Raw genomic sequence first — 20,113 nt, forward strand, 5'->3', positions numbered from 1 at the left:
CTTCCTGACCGTTTTAAGCGCAGCCGTAAATTCTGCTGTAAACTGAAGAGGGTAAGGAGGTGTAATAACCTTGGAGGGCACCCGAGGGACCACTCGCCCTGCCCCTTCACCATGGATTTAGGAGCTTTTGGGGCTCCCCCACCCTCCCCTGGATGCCTGCAGGGCTCCAGCGCAGCCCGACCAACCTTCCCGCATTCCCGGCCGCCGGCTCACGCCGGCGCAGGCGGAGCGAGGAAGGACGAGGGTGGGGAAGTGGGGAAGGGGCTCTGGGAGGCGCTGAGGAGGAGCCGCCACCGCCGCCACTCTCTCCGGCCCCAGCGAGCCCGGAGGCGGCGGAGGAGCCCCGGCAGCACGGTAAGGAGGGGAGCCCTCCGGCAGGAAGAAGGGAAGGGAGAGAGGGAGCCTTTTCTCGCCTGCCTTGCTGGTTCCTGCAGGGCTGGCACGGCGTGTCCGCACCCCCTGCGGCACAGTCGCGGGGGGGAGCGGCCGGATCGTCGAACACGCCTCTGCCCCACAGCTGAGGGGCCGCCGGCAGCGGCCGCGGAGGAAGGGGCAGCCTGAGGCGGGGGTTCACGGGCATACGCGGAGCCGAGCGCTGCCGGGGGGTGGGGCGGGGCCCGCTCTCCCGCCCTGGCGGTGCCTGGCGGGTTCTGCTGCAGAGCCCACGGCGCTGAGCCAGCCGGCCCCAGTCCGCACCCCGGGCGAGCGCGCGCATCCTGCGCCGGTCCGGTTCGGAGCAGCGGGGCAGGCGCTGCTCCTGCTCGCCTCCCTCCCCCGACCGGATACACACTGTCACACCCGGAGCGCCACGAGAGGTTGTTAATTTTATTTGGGTGGGTTTTATTTTTTTTTTCCGTGTTTTTTTTTTTTTTTTGTTGTTGTTGTTGTTGTTGTTGTTTCATTGTTTTTTGGTGGTTTTTTTTTGTTTTTTTGTGGGTTTTTTTTGCTTGCTTTTTCTCTTTTCCTCCGCCTCTTCTTTGCCGGGAGTCGCCTGCGTGCTGGGGAAGGTGGGGGGCAGCGATTTGGAAACAGGAATCGGTCGGAAAAGCGGCAGTTGAAGGTAACAACCCGCTGGGGCACGGCGGAGGGAAGAAAAGAAAAAAAACCCCAAACACCCAAGAAGGTAGAAGGTAGAAGATGGTGTGGAGGCGAGGGAGAGGAGGAGGCGACGCTGGAGAGGGAGGATGCCCGGGAGGCGGCGGGGCCGGGCTGGCTGCAGTGGCTGCCGCGGGGCTGGGAGGCTCCGGCGGGGTCGTGCCGTGCAGGTACCGCGGCCGGGGAGCCGGGAGCGGTGGGGTCGAGCCCCTGGCGCTGGGCGGTGCCCCGGGGGCGGCGGCGGCCCCAGCCCCGCTGGTCCTTCGGCTCTTCCTTGGGTGAGTTGATGCCGGGGTGAGACTGTGAATGAAGAGAGGATGTGGCGAACGGCTCCCGCCCTGCCTCGCCGGAGGGTTGGCTGCGGGTGAGGGGAAATCGTCAGTGCGATACAGTTCAAAATAAAGAAAGATCTAATCTAATTTTTTGGGGGAAGGTTGCCTTTTTGCTTTCCTGCTCTTAGGCCCATACGTTGTTTCTGGTTATTTTTTTCAATAGAAGTGTGGTGTTAGATAGCGATAGAGTTTTATTCATATGAGGAAAGAGCCTTACTCAGAGCCTTAGTGATGTTTTCTGTCTCTTGATTGGGAAATGACTGGATATCCCTGCTACCCCCTTCCCACAGGGCGCCACAAAGACAAATTTTGGTACAGGATCCTGTGAGGATATCTTCGGTTCTCTGGGAACTAGAGACATGTGACCTTGTTTTGTTTTATACAGTCCTTTACAGTAATGTTACGCAGAACAATTTGTTTTTTCGTGTTTACTTGGAGCCTTTTAAGGGCATAGCTAGAGAAACATATAACTAATGACAGACCATTATCTTGTTGGGGAGGAGCTAGTAAAACTAAATGGGAGTTCATCCAGAAATATTGCACTATAAATTCAGTCAAAAGGCTAGTTTTGCATCTTTATTTAGACTGAAAGTTTGCTATCTCTGAAGGTCATTTTTAGGCTAGAAAAATGCGTTCCAAAATCCCTATCAGCTCTAATCCTGGTTCACTTGAATTTGTATTAAAACAAGTGTACAGTTGAACTGTTAGATGATCCCAGAAACATAACAAAATGCAAGGCCTTTCAGGAACTTTTAATACCAAAGCTCACATTGTTTTGGCTTGTTAGTTTAGAGTGTAACTTTCTGTGCATGCTGACATTCTGGGAACCTTCATCCCCACTTGTTAAGAAGCTGGTGGCACAGAGATCTGCTACTGGAGTTTATTTTGATTTGCACTGCTGTATCAAAAGCATCATAGTTTCCTGCTTAGCTATAATGTTCTTGACTAGAAAAATCCAAGTTCTGTTCATTACTGAGTTAGGGACTCGTCTTCTCTTTGAAGAAACGACATAGTTTAAAAATTGATAGTTGCTTTAGTGAAGTTGTAAAATGCCTGTTGCAATGTAGTGCTTTAACCTCTAGATCTATTGTGTGGTTCTGACAACTAGTTTCTGCATAACTATAGTGTTTTAAAACATTTCCTTTGTGTTTTGGGGTATTTTTCTAAGTTAAAGTCACCATTAATTTCAGTACATGGGTGATGAGAACTGGGGATGAGAAAACTGAGCGGAGTAGGGATGCATTCACTCAAAGGTATCTGAATTAAACATGAAGGAATAGCAGATTTAGGCCAGCCTTCTACTATATTTGGAGTATGTTTGAGGATGGATCTGATATTGTAACAAAGCTGCAAATCTTCAGTTCTTCCAATTCACGATTCAAGTTTAATCCTTGTCAAGGCTTGTTTAAATTAGTGGTGGGTAAATGTAATTTTAAAACATCTTGAAGACCATGTGAGAAAAGGCTTAGTAAATAGAACCCAAAGCATGTCAGCTGGGAAAAAATATCTAGAGATCAGCTACTAGGAAAGTAATAGGAAATTGCCTGTTAACAGAGGCACAAAGTTTGTGGCTCTGTTACAGGAAGCAGCTTTAACTGATAAGCTTCTTGTATCTTCCCCAAAGTCAGTTCAGATCTGACAAACCTGAATCTTGGGGAAGTGGGTGACTTGGGAAGGTGTGGGAGGGCTGGCAGGAAGAGAAACATGGATGATGACAGGGCAGAAGGATTGTGTCAGGGACTGTTGGCAGTTTGACCAAAGGCACAGAAACTGTCATTTGGCTACATGGTGCAGTGGACAACACAAACAAGTGGTCATTGTATTCAGAAATCTGATTTTGAGTCCTGTGTCAGAGTGTAGATCCTTGCTCCAGAGGAGCATCCTGCAGAATTAGACTGTCATTGGAAAAAAGCTTTTCCCCCCCATACTTTTCACATAGAAAGCTCCTAGTTCTGAAGATTTTGCCATTTTTTTTCCCCAATAGCAAATTACTTTGACCTATAGAAGGGACAGATCATGTGAGCAACTCAGTGGGGTGGAGAAAACTGTGTTGATGAGTACCAACTCATCTGAGGACTGTTGCTTATCTAAGCATGTTTTTTGGTTTTCCTATGTTTGGAAGAAAATATTGGGAATAACAGCTGCAGGGGATAATATTAGCATTGTCCTATAATAATTTTTCATAGTCCTTTAATTATTTTGCATTATCACTATGAAAAATTATAGCATTGTTTCCCTAAGAGTTGAGTCCACAAAGGAGGCTTAAGAAATGGAAGTTTGAATATTATCCAGTGAGATTAAAGTTACCTAAATTATTAGCAGTGGGTCATGGAAAGAGTCAGACATCACCAGATGTGTCTGGAAATAAAGATAATCCAAAAGACGTTGACTTCCCTGGCTCAGGCAGCTATTTAAAAAAGGCAGTCCTCGCTTGGGAGCTCTTCACCTGGCGTGTGTGGAGCTGTGCTGGCAACTCCCCAAACCTTGCTCCCTAAATGTGGGCTTCTGCCTGACCAGGGGGCCTGCCTGCCTGCCTCACCTCTGGCTACTCATTCCCGACCTCCTGCTTGGGATGGGACTATTACTTCTGGCCAAATGCAAATCTGCTCGTGTTGTTGCTCTTGGCCTGGTTTTGTATTGGATGAATTCCTGGGTGTGGCTCAATGCCTGACTAAAACACGGCGAGGAATCAGTGGAGATTGTGCGCTTGGGGAAAGAGCGCGCTGCTCCTTGCAGCAGGGGATGTTCGGCATCACGAGCTTGCTTGGTGCTGTACTGATGCTTCTGCGTGGCCTCCGGATTTAATTTGACTCCTATCTGGCCAGTCTGGAGAGGGAGGAGAGGTGCCTGCCTGACTTCAGTCACTTGTGTAGATATACTCTTCAAGGATCTGATGAACAGAGTCAAAGAGGAAACTATGTCCTTCAAGATAAGACTACAGTAGGTGCTTTTTCTTTTATTACAGTTCTTTTCCATTCTGTTTTTGAATGGTAAGCCTATGCTCCCCATTTTTAATGCCAACTGAGGCAGACGTTTTGTCTGTGGTGTTTTTTGTATTTTTTTAAATTCTTATTTTCATAGTGCTTTAAGGCTTTCTTTAGCTGTCTTTGAGTCACATGTAGTGTTAAAATTACATCAAACTATGTCTTTACATAGTGAAATAATAATAGTAGGTATGTAATTAATGTTCTGTTGATAATTACTAAAAACTGGGAACCCTTTCTCCCTCAAATCAGTGACTATATTTGTTGTTAAAGCATGAGGCATATTGAAGATTTGGCAGAAATACCTGTAATTCAGTTATAATTGTGTTCTGTTCTAAGCTTATATTAGCTGTGTTTTGCAGGAGTTGCTTGAATCTGTTTCTCTTTGTGTGTACCCCTGCTTAGGTAGTTTCAAGTGGCTGGCAATCGCATGGGGTTCTGTTCTTCCATTCATGCTCACGGGAAAAGGTATCTTGTGCCTCAAAAATATGCTGTTGTGTTTGACTCCAAAGTTTTCTCCTTCCCAATTAATTTTTCTCCTTCCACAATGTAATCATGGCACAACTGTGTCCATAAAATGTGATTATAATAGGTTTTCCTCATTCTTCAATTAATTTTAACCCTCTATACCAATATCCATCTTCCATATCTGCTTTGAGTAGCAGGTGGTTCTTTTGTGGGGTTAACAGAAAAAATATAAAACTTGAAGACTGATTGATGCATTCAAGAATGGCAAGACTGGTCACAAACCTCAATGCTTACAATATAATTTCTAAAGCCATCTTTTGGCCATGCCTTTGTCCAAGCCCAGATCCATGTTTTATTGCGTCCAAAGGTAAGAAGCAATTTTACCATGGGGTGCTCTCTGTAAACAAATACAAAGTTTTGATTCCAGTTTTGAATGGCTTGTGTTTACCTTTAGCATACTCAGTTTTCAGTACTGTTCTGCAGTGCTGTATAAAATTGGGACTGGCTGGACTGACAGCTTCTTTTTTTGGTTTGTTTGTTTGTTTTCTGTTTTACATTCCTGAAAGTAGCCATAAACTTAATTGTCTGAAGGAAAGAAAGGTTCCCTGATTTAATGTAAAGAAGGGGGATTTATTTTGCTGTAGATGGTTCAAAAAGGCCTTTTCTTATTTTGGGGCTGCTGAATATAATTGCACTATTGTGTTACAACCCTCTCTAGAATATTCCTTCAGAAACTACTTTGATATTATGGATGAAATTATGGAAATGTTAATTGACTGCAATTTTGTAAACAGTGGGATAGATAAACAACAAGAAAAAGGTTCTTACAAAGCTATGCCATTGTATTGTTTTAAGAAATGTAAAGCAAGAATAAGTCTTATGTTGATACTGAGCCAATCACTCCTCTTTCTGAGGAAGATCTGAAAAATGGATATGCTGTGTAGGAAAAGTACCAGGCCTTTCAGGAGTATAGTTCCTACCCTACTCTTTAGTAAATGCTAAAAGAGAGATTCTGTATTTACTCACAAAATATGTGGGCATTAATAGAGCAGAGCAGTGTTCTAAAAGGTTCTTTGAATAAGTGTACTGTGGAGTTAATGACTGAGATGGTTACAGGCGGTTTTGATAGTAGCCAGAGGTGGCACCATGTAATGATTAATTGGCAGAATAAGAAATGGTCTGAGTCATCATTAGGTGTGATAAGGTGTTTAGCGGTGATAGCTCAGAGGAGAGTTACAGCTGACTGGAGCTGGTGCTGTGCTCCAGCTGAGGCAGTGTGCCCAAAACAACACCATGACACTCGTGCTGTCTCTTCGTCTTTAGCGTGTTCTTGTTCCCTGAGCATAAGTAGCAGTAACTTGGAGAAGGTTGCACCTGTAGCAACATTGCTTTGGCCAAACACATGACACTCATTGGAAATATATTCTTCTGTCACTTCTATTATTTACACATGAAATAATGGTTTTTTGCCCACTTTTTCTGTTTTGAGGTGTGATGTGGATAGCTGTGCTTCCATGAGGTTTGCTCCCATTGCCATATCGCTCTGTGATGTGAAGTCATTCACCATTTGTCTGGCTATGTGGGGTTGCAGCATCTAAGATGCCTTCTTCATCACTAGGGCCTTCAGAAACAGGTGCTGGTGCTTTAAGCAGGGCTCTGGCCTGTGGGTGGGTGGGTGTGCTGGGGTTCAGCACTGGAGCGTGCTCTCTTAGGTACCATCCTCTGGTGTGGTCAGAAGCAAAATGGTCATGGTCTGTGGTGAGTGACTGCCAAACCCAGGAGCTCTGCCCATTCTGGTCCTGGCTGGGACCAGTGAACACGGAGGTGAATTTGTGTCTCTTGTCAGGTGGGCACCCGACTGCTTGGCCTAGAGCAGCGGCTTGTGTTTAGCTGGGCTTCTGTGGAGAGGCAAAAGCAGTTTGGAGGTGGGATGAAGAGCACGAGTGAATTTTGCCTGTCCTTTCTTGCCTTTGTGGCAACCAGCCAGATCAGCTGCTGGTTTTCTGGAGTAAGAAAAGGAAAGAAAAGGAAAGGAACCACTTCTTCTGCCAGTACCCTGTGGAGCTTCTGAGATGGTGGAGCCAGGGACTGCTCCTTTGTGGCAACCAGCAAGATGAGCTGCTGGTTTTCTGGAGTAAGAAAAGGAAAGGAAAGTAACCACTTCTTCTGCCAGTACCCTGTGGAGCTTCTGAGATGGTGGAGCCAGGGACTGCTGCAAATCCTTTCAAAACCATCTGTCTCTACTTATTGACTAACATGTGGTCTTATTGGGCATTAGTTTTAAAAATCTTTCTCTGTAAGAACAGAAATGAATAGGTTTCTTCTCCAGTCCCATGCTTGAGCTGTGGGTGTATAATGGAGGAGTTTCAGAAGTGCTCTGTTGTGAGGTAGAGTGTGAGAGGGAGAGAGATAAAAGGAGTTGCCTCCCTGACCTAAAGCATTTTCTGATGTAGTACATGCTCACAGAGCTCTTTTATTTTTGGTATCTGTTGGTCTGTAATGCATGGCATGACTGTTTAAACCTTATTTTAAGGGCAATTTTGAGGGTGAAATTTTGTTACAGAAGGAGCCCTTAGCAAAACTATTGCAGATACTGACATCAGCTTATTCATTGCTTCTAGCTTTAAGTCAAGGAGAACATCACAGTCCAGGACTGCTTCTAGGTTGCCTTTGGCTGTTGAAGTAAATGTCATTGATGTAAAGGACTCAACTCCTTTGTTGGACAAAAAATTTTTGAAGAACCTGAGGCTATTGCTCTCCCGGCCATTAGTAACACACCCAAACTCATATGAAATGTATTCACATTTCTAAATCGAATGTGACAGACAGAATTACACCCTTAGTTAACCCTCAGCTCGTATAACTGCATCCTTGCTGCTCTCCTTACCACCCTGCAGACTGCAAAGAAAGAACCTGCTTGCTTTTGTGATAAAAGATCTGTTTATGCAGCCTCAGAGCTCTGGTAGCCATGCAGTGTGTGCAGTAGATTCTTCCTTTATTCCTGTGAGAGCAGCTGGAACTTCTCAGCCTAGCTCTTTACATCCCCTGTGATCCTTTCTCCAGTAATGTACATTATTGCTTTGATGTCGTTCTGCTTCTACTTCCCTGTGGAGCCCTGTTGCAAGAAGAAGTGAAATCCCAGGTCAAGATATTACAGACATTGAATGACACTGGTTTCTACCAGTGGCCTCCTTGAGTCCTCATTGCTGCTGTCTTCATTAGACGCTCCAGAGCAGTACATTCCTAGTATGTAACAAAATGTCAGTGATCCCCTCTGCATTTCTTTGTGCCTTTCTTTGCATCTGAAATAAAGTTGATGACACTTGCAGAGTTGAGAGGGCAAGGAGCCCAGGGGGTACCGGCGTGTTTATGCCATGCTCTGTTGTGTGTAGCAAAATAACCATCGAATCTTGCACCTAGAGGCAGTACTCAGACCTGCCAGTTCAGTGGAAAAGCTTTGTGGTTCTGCAGATAACTAGCAACATTTGCCATAACAGTGTCTAGCTATGGTTTTAATTTTTCTTTATTCTTACATTATTCTTACATTTATGTTCAGTGGCTACTGCCTTGGCCTGTGCATCCTGAAAGCAGCCAGTGGGTTTCTGCTGTACTTGAATTTAAGGTTTCAGGGTACCCTAAACAACACAGTGATTTGATAGGAAATGTTGGATCCTTGATTCATTTCTCAGTTAATATTTTTTCATTTCCCGTTTCCTAATCTCTGTGTCCTTTCCCAGGCATTTTGGTTTGTTCCTTCACCTTGTTCTGCTGCCACTTCACTAAGCTGAGAGAGCTCAGGCTGTGACCACAAAGCCTCATTTCCTGCGGGAGGTGTATCCCTTCACCTTTGTTTTGGCCTATTCCTGACCCCTCATTCCTATGTAGTGTCAGGCAGACTGCTAGCTGTGTATTAATCTCTTTGACTAAGAGTAGAATTGCACTCATCTCCACCATGTTCTAAAGCTGTCTGTATTCACTCTAAAATCAGTGCTTTACAGGCACCTGTCTCAAGTCTGGCAATTGTGCTGTTTGCTACAGGGTCCAAATCAGCTGATTTGTGGAGAAGTATCAGTTCCTGGTACTGGAGTGTTTCATAAATGTGGCCTCAGGTGTTTCAGCCCAGCATTTTTTTCTGCTGGATGTTTGTATTGGCCCATATACAGCTGAGATTGTGTTTCTGCCATTGGGAGCGCTAAATTTTCCACCAAGGGGAAAGCATATTGCTTTGGCTGGGTGAGGGTTTTTCAAGAACTGACTTTTCAAGGCATTGCTTACAGCTGGTAAACTTGTCCACAAAGAATTCCCAGCAAGCAGATCAGGGAGAAGATGGAACTATGTGCTTCCAAGATGATGTGATGACACCCCACCCGTATTTAAAGATGAGATCTCTGGACTCTGCCAACACGTAATGCTGTTGAACCAACCACATATGCAAAACTTAACTGTGATCTGACAGCAAGTCAATCACAGCCTACAGAGGCATTAGTTCCTCATACTATTCCACTTGGACAGGGGATGTGTGTATTAATTCTGAGGTTCCTCTTGGAAGCTTTTGCCTGTCAGTGCTACATTTACAGCAGCATGGGTTTTCAAGTAATGAATATTTGTGTTTTAATAGTCACCCCTCTGCTGGTGAATCAGCAGGCTGAAGTTGCATTAATACTGAACACATTTGTCACATTTCTGGAAGGCCAGAATTCCCCCAGCCCAGGATGCTGATGTACACAGGAGGACAGGTTGCTTTGCTTTTGACATTCAATATGATTTTAAACTTCCAGTCTTAAAGGTTATAGGTTGGCACATCTAGCTGTTGGTATTTTACGTTAAAAATTAGATAAGCACATTAAAAAAAGAACAAATAATACACAATGCCAGGGATTCCATTGCTGACCATAGATTGCATCCTTGAAGATGGGGAAGTTCTTGCCTTCTGAAGTGACATTATCTGCATTTATCAAAACCCAATTTCTCTGCTTGTCACTAACATTTAAATTCCCTGGCAGCTTAGGTAAGTCTTGTTCTGGGAGATGAGGTAAGGTGATCTGGAGCCCTTGATAGGAACTTGTTTCTGATCTGAGGTTCATGTGTTCAAAATGTTAAAACACTCACAGTACTGTAAGTCTCATTAAATGACAGGGTGCTTTCAAAGAGAGTAGTTCTCTTAGTTTCTACATAGACCTACACTGAATGTGACTAATGTGATTGTGACTGTGAGCCCTTAAATAACAAGTGGAATTCTAAGAGTAGGTCTCATAGCATTCCTAGATACAGAGCAGGAAACTTGTACTTTGTTTCCTGGGTAAGAAGAGTAAGCTAAATTTATTACATCTGCTTGTTGGAATTAATTAAGCCAGTAGGATTTGGTTTTGTGAAATGTATGCAAGTCCTCATATCGATTTTTACTCTAAACATATAATTTTCAGTGTGTTGACTATATTATCACTCTAGAGTAGCATTGGCAGCATTTGGTGCTTTGCTCCATGCAGCTCTGTAAAAATATTACCCAGTACTACTGACTCATTTATAAAATAAAATAGGCACTTCCTTGCTCTTATTTTTTCTTTTTTTTTCTGTCTTTTAGACTTCAAAAATCCTACCTGCTATGTGCAACCTTATGTCCTTTCCATGCGTAGTACCCAAAATATCCTGTCAAAGATGCTTTTTATCTAAAGTGCTCGTAATTGCTAGCAGCAACATCTTTTAAATCATTTACAGATTTTCACTGGAGTGTCCCGTAAGTAGATGGGTTTTTACTCTGTACAGTGCTGTGCAAAAATCTTAGCAATCAAGAAAGTTCCACTTGCACTAATAGAGGTATTGCATCTATTTGATAATTTCTTTGAAAGTTCAGGAAGAATAAGGCCGGGAAAATACAGTAAGGATAATTAATTCCATGATGAAAAGGTCATATTTGATTGCCTTAGCTTTTTAAAATGCCACATTTTTCATACTTTATGGAAATTTACCTTCATTCCTTTTAAGTGCAAATTCTGAATTCTGATCTGAGTGCACTCTTAGGGTAAAATATATCAATTTTCTCTTTTTGCTGTCCTCCTATTCATAGGTTGTAAGCCTACAACTGTAGAACTCTTTTTTTGTTTGGGTGGGGGTTTTTTTGTTTGGGTTTTTTTGTTTTGTTTTGTTTTTTTTGAGGTTTTTTGGTTTTGGGGTTTTTTTGAGTGTTTCTTCCTTGATTAAATAGCTTCTTTAATGCAAATAAATATCTGGTGTATTGTTAGCGGGGGAACATACCTTCTGATGTTTTAGCATAAACGTGAAAGTTCTACTAATATTTCTCCACCAGGACTGTATACTACAAGAACAAGATATGCTGGGCCACAGGTAGTGTGGTCTCTATCCTCTTGAGAATGTTTTCTGCCAGAAAACCTTGATTTTAGTGATCCTATTAAGTTTGCACTTAGTGTTTACTCGCACACTCATTGGAGATGTGCATTTTCTTCGTAAGAGTGTGGCATTAGTACTGGAAAGCAAAGGGAACATAGCAAAGCACACGAGTGATAATAAGTAGTAGAAAGTATGTAAAAATTAGGTAAACATGGTAGATTTGAAATCAGATACAGAGGTCTGCTAGCATGACATAGGCTGAATGAAAAGGAACAAGGCAGTCTTTTGCACTTGTTTCCCACTTCACTGTTAGAAAGAACATGAGATTAACTCTGCTTTGCCCTGTGTGACACATCTGCGGTGCTGTGTCCAGCTCTGGCTGCCTCAGGACAGCAGGGACATGGAGCTCCTGGAGCAGGGCCAGTGGAGGCTGTGGAGATGATTTAGGGCCTGGAGCATCTCTGGCAGGGAAAGGCTGAGGGAGCTGGGGCTGTCCAGCCTGGAGAGGAGCCCCAGCTGAGAGGGGCCTCAGCCCTGGGTGTCCCTGTCTGCAGGGAGGGCTCTGAGCAGGGCCCAGGCTCTGCTCCAGGGGCCCAGCAATGGCACCAGAGGAATGGGCAGGGACTGAGCCCAGGAGGTTCCACCTGGACATGAGGCAGAGGAACTTCTTTCCTGACTGAGTCCTGAACAGATTGTCCAGAGAGGGTGTGGAGTCTCCTCACTGGAGGTATTCCTGACCTCTCTGGACACAATCCTGTGCCCTGTGCTCTGGGATGGCCCTGCTGGAGCAGGGAAGTGAGACCAGCTGCCCCAGTGTGGTCCCTTCCAGCCTGAGCCATCCTGCTATTCTGTAGCAGAGTGTATGTGTTGTCCAAACACATGGAGTAGGGAGTAGTGTTCAAAAACTGCGTATGATGGAAACAGCTTCCCTTCTGAGTACTGAGAATTGGTATCTGCACAGAGGGCTTTATCTGAAGACCTCTGGAAATCCTGCAATTAGACGGCATTTGGGTCCTCCTGTTTCTCAACTCAGAAACAAGTAGTGACGAGTCTGCAGCGGATTGCAGGTCCCTGGTAAAGGCGGGGGAAAGGGTAGGTAGCACTCTTGCACTGAGCATTCAGGAAGTCAGCCTGGCAGATCTGTCAAGGCAGCAGTGAGAGTCTTTTATGTCAGTGAAGAAGAGTCTCACTGGGTCTCACCTGTGTAGTAAGCACATCCTAGCAGAATCCATGTGGAACCTAGTAATTTTAGTCCTGTGAAGTAAGTTTAATGTCATGTGTCAGAAAGGTGGGTTACTCTTTTTCTTCATTCCTTCAGTTACTTTGAAGGGAAGTAACTGGTTTGAAAGTTTTCTTTGTGGTGTGGGTATTTCTTGGCTCTCTGTTCTTCTCCCTTAATCAGTATTTTGAGGCTAGTGCTCTGAATATTTGGGTTCTCTTCTCTTTAATGTCACTGGCTAGTTGTGAGAAGCACTTTTTGGTCGATAGCTGCTCGTGGAGCTTGAGGGCAGAGCCCTCTCCAGTTTTATAGGGGTGGGGTGGGGTGGGGTGGGGATAAATGCTGTGTCCTCAGAGCCCAAGCAGTGTGGGGTTGAGTGCATGGGCAAGAGGTGGCCTGTCTTGCAGTTTGTCCCACCAGCCAAGAGTCACGATACATTCTTGTTCCAAACACAGTTTTGTACAAAAGCAAAGCTTGCCTAGGAGAACTTAAATAAGCAGTGCAGCACAGGAAACAGAATATTTTGCTACTCAGAACTATCTTTAAAAGCTGGCTATGTTCAGATCTATCAGGCTGGAGGGGATTTATGCTAGGATGCTGAAAGACATAGGTGATGCAATTGCAATTCTGCAGTTGCAGTTCTCCATGAAAATATATCAGAGGTTCCTGTGAAAACTAGGGAAAGGCATTATTTATTATAACCATCCTTTAAGGAGAGAAAGAAGGATAATTTAGGGCTAGTCAGCCTTCTGCAATCCCTAGAAATGTTATATATCATGTCTCCAGGGAATTTGTTTTCAAATATGAGAAGAATGAGAAGATAATCAAGAATAGTTTACCCAAAAGTACCGGGGCAAGAAGTATTTGATGAACCTGAATGCCTTTTGTGATAAACAACCAAATATGTAGATGTGGGCATATTGGTGGGTAAATTCTTTGCTGTGAGGATGGTGAGTCACTGGCACAGGTTGCTCAGAGAAGTTGTGAATGCCCAATCCAGGGATGGAACTTTTAGCAACCTGGTCTAGTGGAAGATGTCTCTGCACATGGCAGGGGAGTGGGAACTGGCTGGTCTTTAAGGGCCTTCCAACCCAAACTATCCTGTGACTCTCTGACTCCAGTTTTTGTTATCATCTCTCACTGAGGAAGTATATGGATTGTTAGATTAATTGAAAATTGCGTGGATATTGGAGTTCAAAGTGTAGTCTTTCATGGCTCAGTGTCTCACTGGAGAGAAATAAGAAGTGGCCTGTGAGGGATTGGGCCACTTATGTCACCTCTCTGTTAATTACTTAGATGGTGGGATGGAATGCGCCCAGAGAAAAGTTATAGATCACATTAAATTGGCACAAGAGAGAGTTTAGTGCATGAAGTGATAGAAAAGCAATTCAGCTGGGTCTTAGGAAGCCTAAGATTTGGCTAACAGAAAGCTCTTGAAGTGCAGATCAGATCCTTGCAGCAATGTAGCCTGGGAGGCAGCTGGCTGAAGAGAACATTTTGTGGGAATGCTATGGGATGTAATGATTGCTGCCAAGTCGGAAATGAGCTAGTGGTGCATTTTCATTGCAAATAAGGCAGACAGCATGGTGGTCTCCATGAATAGCAGATCTGGGGAAGTAATTGTCCTTCTCAGCATTGCTGAGTACTCTGGTTCTTCAGTCAGTTCCGAGGTTCCTCAAATGCAAAGCACAATGTTTAGAAAATGGAGAGAGGATTACCAAGGTGATTCTGAGCCATGGGAACCATAGGTAATGAGGAGAGATTAGGGTCCTTGGGCTGTTTCACTTTGCCCAAAAGAAGAGGCCATCTTACAGAAGCCTGTAGCTTCTTAAAGACAAGTTCTAATTACTATGGAAATAAACTCTTGTTCGGGGCAGATTGTTAAAACAAGGAACAGCTGTCACAAATTGCAGCTCAGGCTGACCATTAGGAGAAGTTCAGACTTCAGACTGGTCATTAGGAAAACGTTTTTCACCACTGAGTAGCACAAGAGTTTTAACATGCCACCCAGAGAGGTGGTGGAGTCTTTCCTTGGGTGTTTTTGAAACTCAGCTGGACCAGGCTGTGGCAGACCTCATCTAGTACTGATGAGAGTCCTTCTGCAAGTGGAGAATCTAACTGCTGATCTGCAAAGAATTGCACTGGGGTTTTTTGTGTTTTTCTGTGATTCTGCCCAAGACATCAGGGATGAGCAATACAGAGGAAGGATTTTGTACAGCTGTGACATTCCTGTGTCCACGAGGGTGAATCTGAAATGGTGGACAGTGGAAGTCCTTCTATAAAGATTTTCTCCTTACTGTCAGCTTGAAATATATCCATGTACTAGGAGTCCCTAACTCTGTGTGAGATGTGTGTTTATATTGCCTAGCCATTTTCAAATTTTCTACTCTTTTGACACACCTTGGGCATGAACACCACAATGTTCACATGATCATTGGAAGCCAGATAATTTGGATTTCATCAGAATTATTTAATTTGAATTACTTATTGAGCATTACATGTACTGTAGTTATTGCTTCTCTGTAGGCATTCTAGAAACTGTAGAAATGTATAGAAATCTGTTTTTGAAACTTAATTTGTCAAAAGTAAGAGAGAAAGAGACGTGAGAAAATCAGCTGTCAGAATCATAGTAGATCTGTTTTCACAGGTGTTGATGATTGTTTTCAATTGAGTTGATCCTTGTTTTAAATCTGACTGTGATTGATTGCGAATGCCGCAAGATTTAATTGAAGAGGCCAGCTCATGGAAAGGTGAAAAAGTAGTCAGGTAAAAGCCAGGATAATTGGAAGCATGATTTTATCAGTAATCCAGGGTAGGAGCGGAGACAGACAGAATGGGGTCAACCCTTGACAAGCTAGAAAGAAACACCCAAAGTCCCGATTCCCCAAACCCACAGGCCAAGTCCTATTGCCAGAAACCCGTGGGTGGGAATTCCCTCCCTTGAGGCTGGCCAGGAAAAGGTGTTGCAATGGTATGTTGGTCATCCTTCATATTTTATCTGACTCTCAGATAAGCACTGATTCCAGCTGCGTCAGGGGTAGGAGCATGCAAATGTGCCTATATTCACTTTAGGGCTAATTCCAGTTCCAAACCAGTTTTATTTCTTTCACTTGCTGCCTGAGCCAAGAAACCCTGCAGACCTAGGTCAAGCCATTTTAAGGAGGATTGGATCTCATTTAGGCTGCTTGGGATTATGTAGAGAACAGGGGAAAAGCACCCAACCAACCCCTAAATATTTTGTTTTCTGAATCAACTTGTGATAAGTTGGCTTAGGAGAGCTTAGATTTAAAATCTTGACCTTAATTGACATATACTGAATGAAAGTACTAAACTGAACACAGTTTTACTTGATGTGTGGTCATCATTTCCTTATTCAGGATATTTCTGTGAAATGCTTGCCCAGACTATGTCTATGTGATGAAAATTGGTATTACTCTTGATTTACTGCACTCTTCTGTGCTGGGCTTTGCTATAAAAACAATGCAATGTAGAAATGATGCTCTGAGTAGATGTGGATTTTCTTCTTATGGTTGGTATTGCTATAGCAACATTTCCCTCTATCCCTCCAAGCCATGACTGTAATTATGAAAGTTGCCATTGATCTTATATGTAGTAAATTATATCTGTATTTAGCAATGAACTATTAATATGAAATGAAATAAATAATTGCTTTTCCTATTCATCCCCTACCAAGCCTCATTTTCATTTCAACAAAATTATTTTTAAGAATTCAGATTTTCAGTAAGTTGTTTTTGGATGTGAACACAGTTTTTCAGTTTCTAGATTTAATATGTTTATTGTGCTTATTTTTTGTGTTTATTTTAATATGTTTAATTATTGTAGCTTAATTTAAGCATCAGTGTACACTGTGGCAGTTTTACTGGAAAGGTTCTTGTTAGGAATGTCTCTGCCTCTGCTGGATATGTTGGGGGTTAATTATGACCTAGTATAGATTTCAGAGGAGGTATACAAAAAAAGGGAAATTTACTTGTGGAATATCTTGAAAATACATTTCAAAGAAAAAATGTTCTGGCAAACATTTATTGTGTAAGTTACATTATTCATGTGTTAGGAATATGTGCATGTTCATTTTTGTTTTCAGTCCAGAACCAGGAGCAGCAGTCAGAAGTAAGGATATGTTCAAAGGGTATCTGAGAAGACAGGATGGAAAGGTCAGTACCTGTCTTCTTGGGTATCCTTCCTGGAAGTGAACTGTGTGACTGCAGCCAGCAAATCTCATTGTTACTTGCATAAACCCACAAGCACATAGGAATTAGAATATACAAACCTGATTCTGGTTAAACCCCATAGGTTATGCAAGAGCATTTATGAAATGAATTTAAGAACTACAGAGTGACAGTAACTAAGGTAAGAGTGCAATCATGTGTAATCGCATTTTGCTCAAGAAGCTGAAGGGTCATTGTTATGAAAACAAAAGCATAAATCAGTTTTAGTTTCTTGGATATGATCTGCTCTTTCTTCTCTGAGCAGCCCAGCTGGGAATTCTGAGCTGCGTTTGCAGTCACATAGCTTTGAAATAAATTGTAGTGTTACCTGGATTTCTTGGTTCTTTTTGTCATGTCGTAAGTGGCTTGTTAATTTTAAATTCCACTTTGTGCTTAGACTTTAGAGTGGATTTTATTTGAGAGATTCAAGGCTCTTGAGGTGTGATATAAATACAGTTTATTGAAGGGCCTTTGTTTCCATAGAATAGGTGAGAAGTGGTTTTGGGCCCTTTGTACCAAAGTCATGGTGTTTACATGATGCCACCCATTTCTCTTTATTTTTCAGGGAGTTCTGAGAGCAGACTCATCTCTACCTCAGGTTGTAACTTAGTTGCCTCTCCTGAAATCACACCTGCCGAAGAGCCTTGCTAATACCTCTCTTTGGGCGCTTGGTGCCCTAAACCAAAAGGAACGAAGACGTTGTTATGCCATAAAAACATGTAGGGTAGAAGTGAAATCACTTGTGTCACTGGAGAGAAGGAGTGAAGCATATGGCTAAAGCTTTATTCAAGGAGCATCACATTGCACAGATGATTTTTTGAACCCAAACATGTTTAAAACAAGGCTGTTGATGTGTGACTAGTGTCATCGCCGTGTGACCACCTGGGAGTTATTGGAAACACACCAGTGCCTCTAAATCTTGTAGTTAAGCTGGTTACAAGCTACTTAACCCAAGAGTCAGCATGAACTTTATACATATGACAAGAATACAGTCTGTTCTGATTTTGGAATGCTGTTCCTAATGGAAATTTTATATGAACACTAGCATGAGATTACAAAGTATAACATGGCATTTGTAGGTAAAACTTTTCATGTGTGAATGTGGGTCCCAAAGGTTGTGAGCCACTTCTGACACAGGCTTGTTGAGTCTCATGCTTCACATGTAAGACTCAGTTAACTGGCTTCCCTTCTCTAAAATTCTGTCTTTGTGGATGATTTCTCTCTGGCTCCAAGCTACTGCTGATGGTGAATTGATAGAGTTGGAGTGGCAGTGTTATGTGGGACTGTGCTGCGAGCCAGGTTTTGCATCCCAGCCAAACCTACCTGTAACATATTGGGTATGGAATGCTCACTTTCTTGATGACCTGAAAGCTTAACATGTGCCCTCAAAACCTTGATCTGTCACTTTTTTCCACTGTGCTAGTGCAGAGCCTGTCTTTTGTGTTTGTGCTGGAATAACTTGGATGGTGTAATTTAATATTTTGGTGTTGTTTTTAGATGATGATGATGATGATGATTATTGATTTGATTTGCAGTGGAATTCCAGCAGAATGAGTGATTTGCATTGGTTATGGTCACTGAAGACTTTTGATTTACTTTTTTCATGGTTAAAAAAGGTGTTTAACTAAACTAGAATTGCAGAGAACTTGGTAACCAGCAGAAATCTTTTTTTGTGCTTCAGTGTGGGATAACTTAGGGGAAGAAAAAAGTGTCAAGGTTTGTTCTGATTTTGTACTAGGCAGTACGTTATTTGTAACCTTAGTATCATGACTACAGCAACTTTCTTTTTAAGGCCTTAGCTGGTACTTCAAAAGGTAGGGCGCTATATGTAAGTTTTGCTCTGTTTACCACACTTCTCTGTCATGAATTCTGGCCTTGTCAAGTGGTTTGTTTTCATAACTGCTAAGGAACGGCAAAATCCCAAACCACAAGGCATTACCAGAGCAGCAGTCTGCATTTCTGTGGCCTCCTGCCATGGGATGGAGTCAGTCTGTGTGCTGCAAGTGCTACAAACTGCAGAAACACAGTTTGGCCAAGTTTGAAGGCAAAGCTTTCTTTGTCTGTGTTATACTGTCTTAGTAAATCTCCTAATTGTGAAGGTATTCAGCGTGATTTTATGAGCTAGAATAATTCAAAGGCTCAGTAAAGGGAGGGTACTGTCCTACATGGTAGTTACTTGGGTAGATCTAATGCCTCAAAACCGTCTTGTGTGTCCTCCAAATGCCAGAGGGTATTAGTTCCTGTCTGCTGCAGACTGAAAGGGAACTGCATTATCATGCTAAGTGTAAGTTTATTAAATAAGTCAAGTAAGTGGTTTTCATCCAGGTATGAGGCTTGTCAACTGTGTTAGTTTAGGGATTTTTTAAAGTTGTTGAAAATGCTTCATTTTCTTGCTAAAAAGTCTTATGAAATGCAGTGTAAATACAACTGTGCAGTGAAATGTCACTTTTCTTTTTTAATTTGCATGCTGTAAATTTAGTTTTGTTCAATGAAGCCTATAAACTGAGCAGATGAGTTGGGAGCGGGTAACCTTGGGACCCTTCCTCTGTGCCTGACTCATAGACACTTTGATTTACCTTCTGGGATGATTCTCCTTAGATTCTGTTATCCTCAAATGGCACTAGTTTTACCAAGCTTGGCTATTCAGGAAACATAAATCATGTCCTCAAAAACCATGAGAAAGCACTGAATAAGAAAATAATTGGACAAATGAGCAAATTTGCATTCCTGAGTTTTAGTCTTCTCACTGCAGTAATTGAGGCTAGAAGAGCAAAATTCACATGTTATCAGGGAGTCCAGGAGCTGGCTGTTCAAAAATATTGCTGCAAGTATTGTTCTGGTATTGCTAAGTATGGTAGTACTGTAATATGGGCATAGTCTGTAAAAGATTTTAGCTACAGCTAAAACCAATATATGATGTGTGTTGGATGATGTCTGCTGGTTCTTCTAGATTCATCTTTCTCCATACGTAAGCTGTCAGTTCAATTTGCTTATGAGCAGGGCAGTGTTTCTTTCTTTTACTTAATTGAAGGAAGAAGCCACTAAAATCACATAGGGATTTACCTATTGCAAAATTTTTTGTGCTATGGGTACAAAACTTGCCAGAATATGTAACCATTTTAATCTTCTCTGTTCTTCTTGATGCTAAATACAATCACAGCTCACCCAGAAAAATCGTGACAAGGTCTGACTGAACTCTGTAGTTTTCAGTTTGATCTTTCTGGTTTGTTTGGTTGAGGAACATTTAAGCACCTTGTTTTGTTTGGGCACAGTGTGCTTTGTGTCCATGGTTGTCTGCTCAAAGCTTTTACCAGAATACCAGATTTTGGTGATATGCAGTCAAGTGCTCTTTTGCTCCCTAAACTTTGGGTGCTTGTATTTTAGAAGTAAAAAGGGGTGACAAGAGAACCAACTGGTTCATGCATGAGCAAGAATTTTAATTTA

The 20,113-nt window shown here is 42.8% G+C and overlaps 1 protein-coding gene across 4 annotated transcripts in view; it reads left to right on the top strand.

Moving 5' to 3' along the window:
* Positions 1-261: 261 nt before the first annotated feature.
* LOC115909770 (fatty acyl-CoA reductase 1-like) overlaps positions 262-20,113 on the top strand; it is a 132,222-nt gene continuing 112,370 nt past the window's right edge. The window contains exons 1-2 of one of the 4 annotated variants that reach the window (XM_030959329.1): positions 966-1,060; positions 16,546-16,615. In XM_030959329.1, coding sequence (XP_030815189.1) covers positions 16,608-16,615 — 8 coding nt within the window. In that variant the 5' untranslated portion in view covers positions 966-1,060; positions 16,546-16,607. Of the gene's footprint in view, positions 355-595; positions 834-965; positions 1,061-16,545; positions 16,616-20,113 lie in introns of those variants that run through there. The other 3 variants (XM_030959331.1, XM_030959333.1, XM_030959332.1) reach the window with 3 other exon arrangements.

This window comes from Camarhynchus parvulus, chromosome 1A (assembly GCF_901933205.1).
Source record: "Camarhynchus parvulus chromosome 1A, STF_HiC, whole genome shotgun sequence".
NCBI classification, from domain to species: Eukaryota; Metazoa; Chordata; class Aves; order Passeriformes; family Thraupidae; genus Camarhynchus; species Camarhynchus parvulus.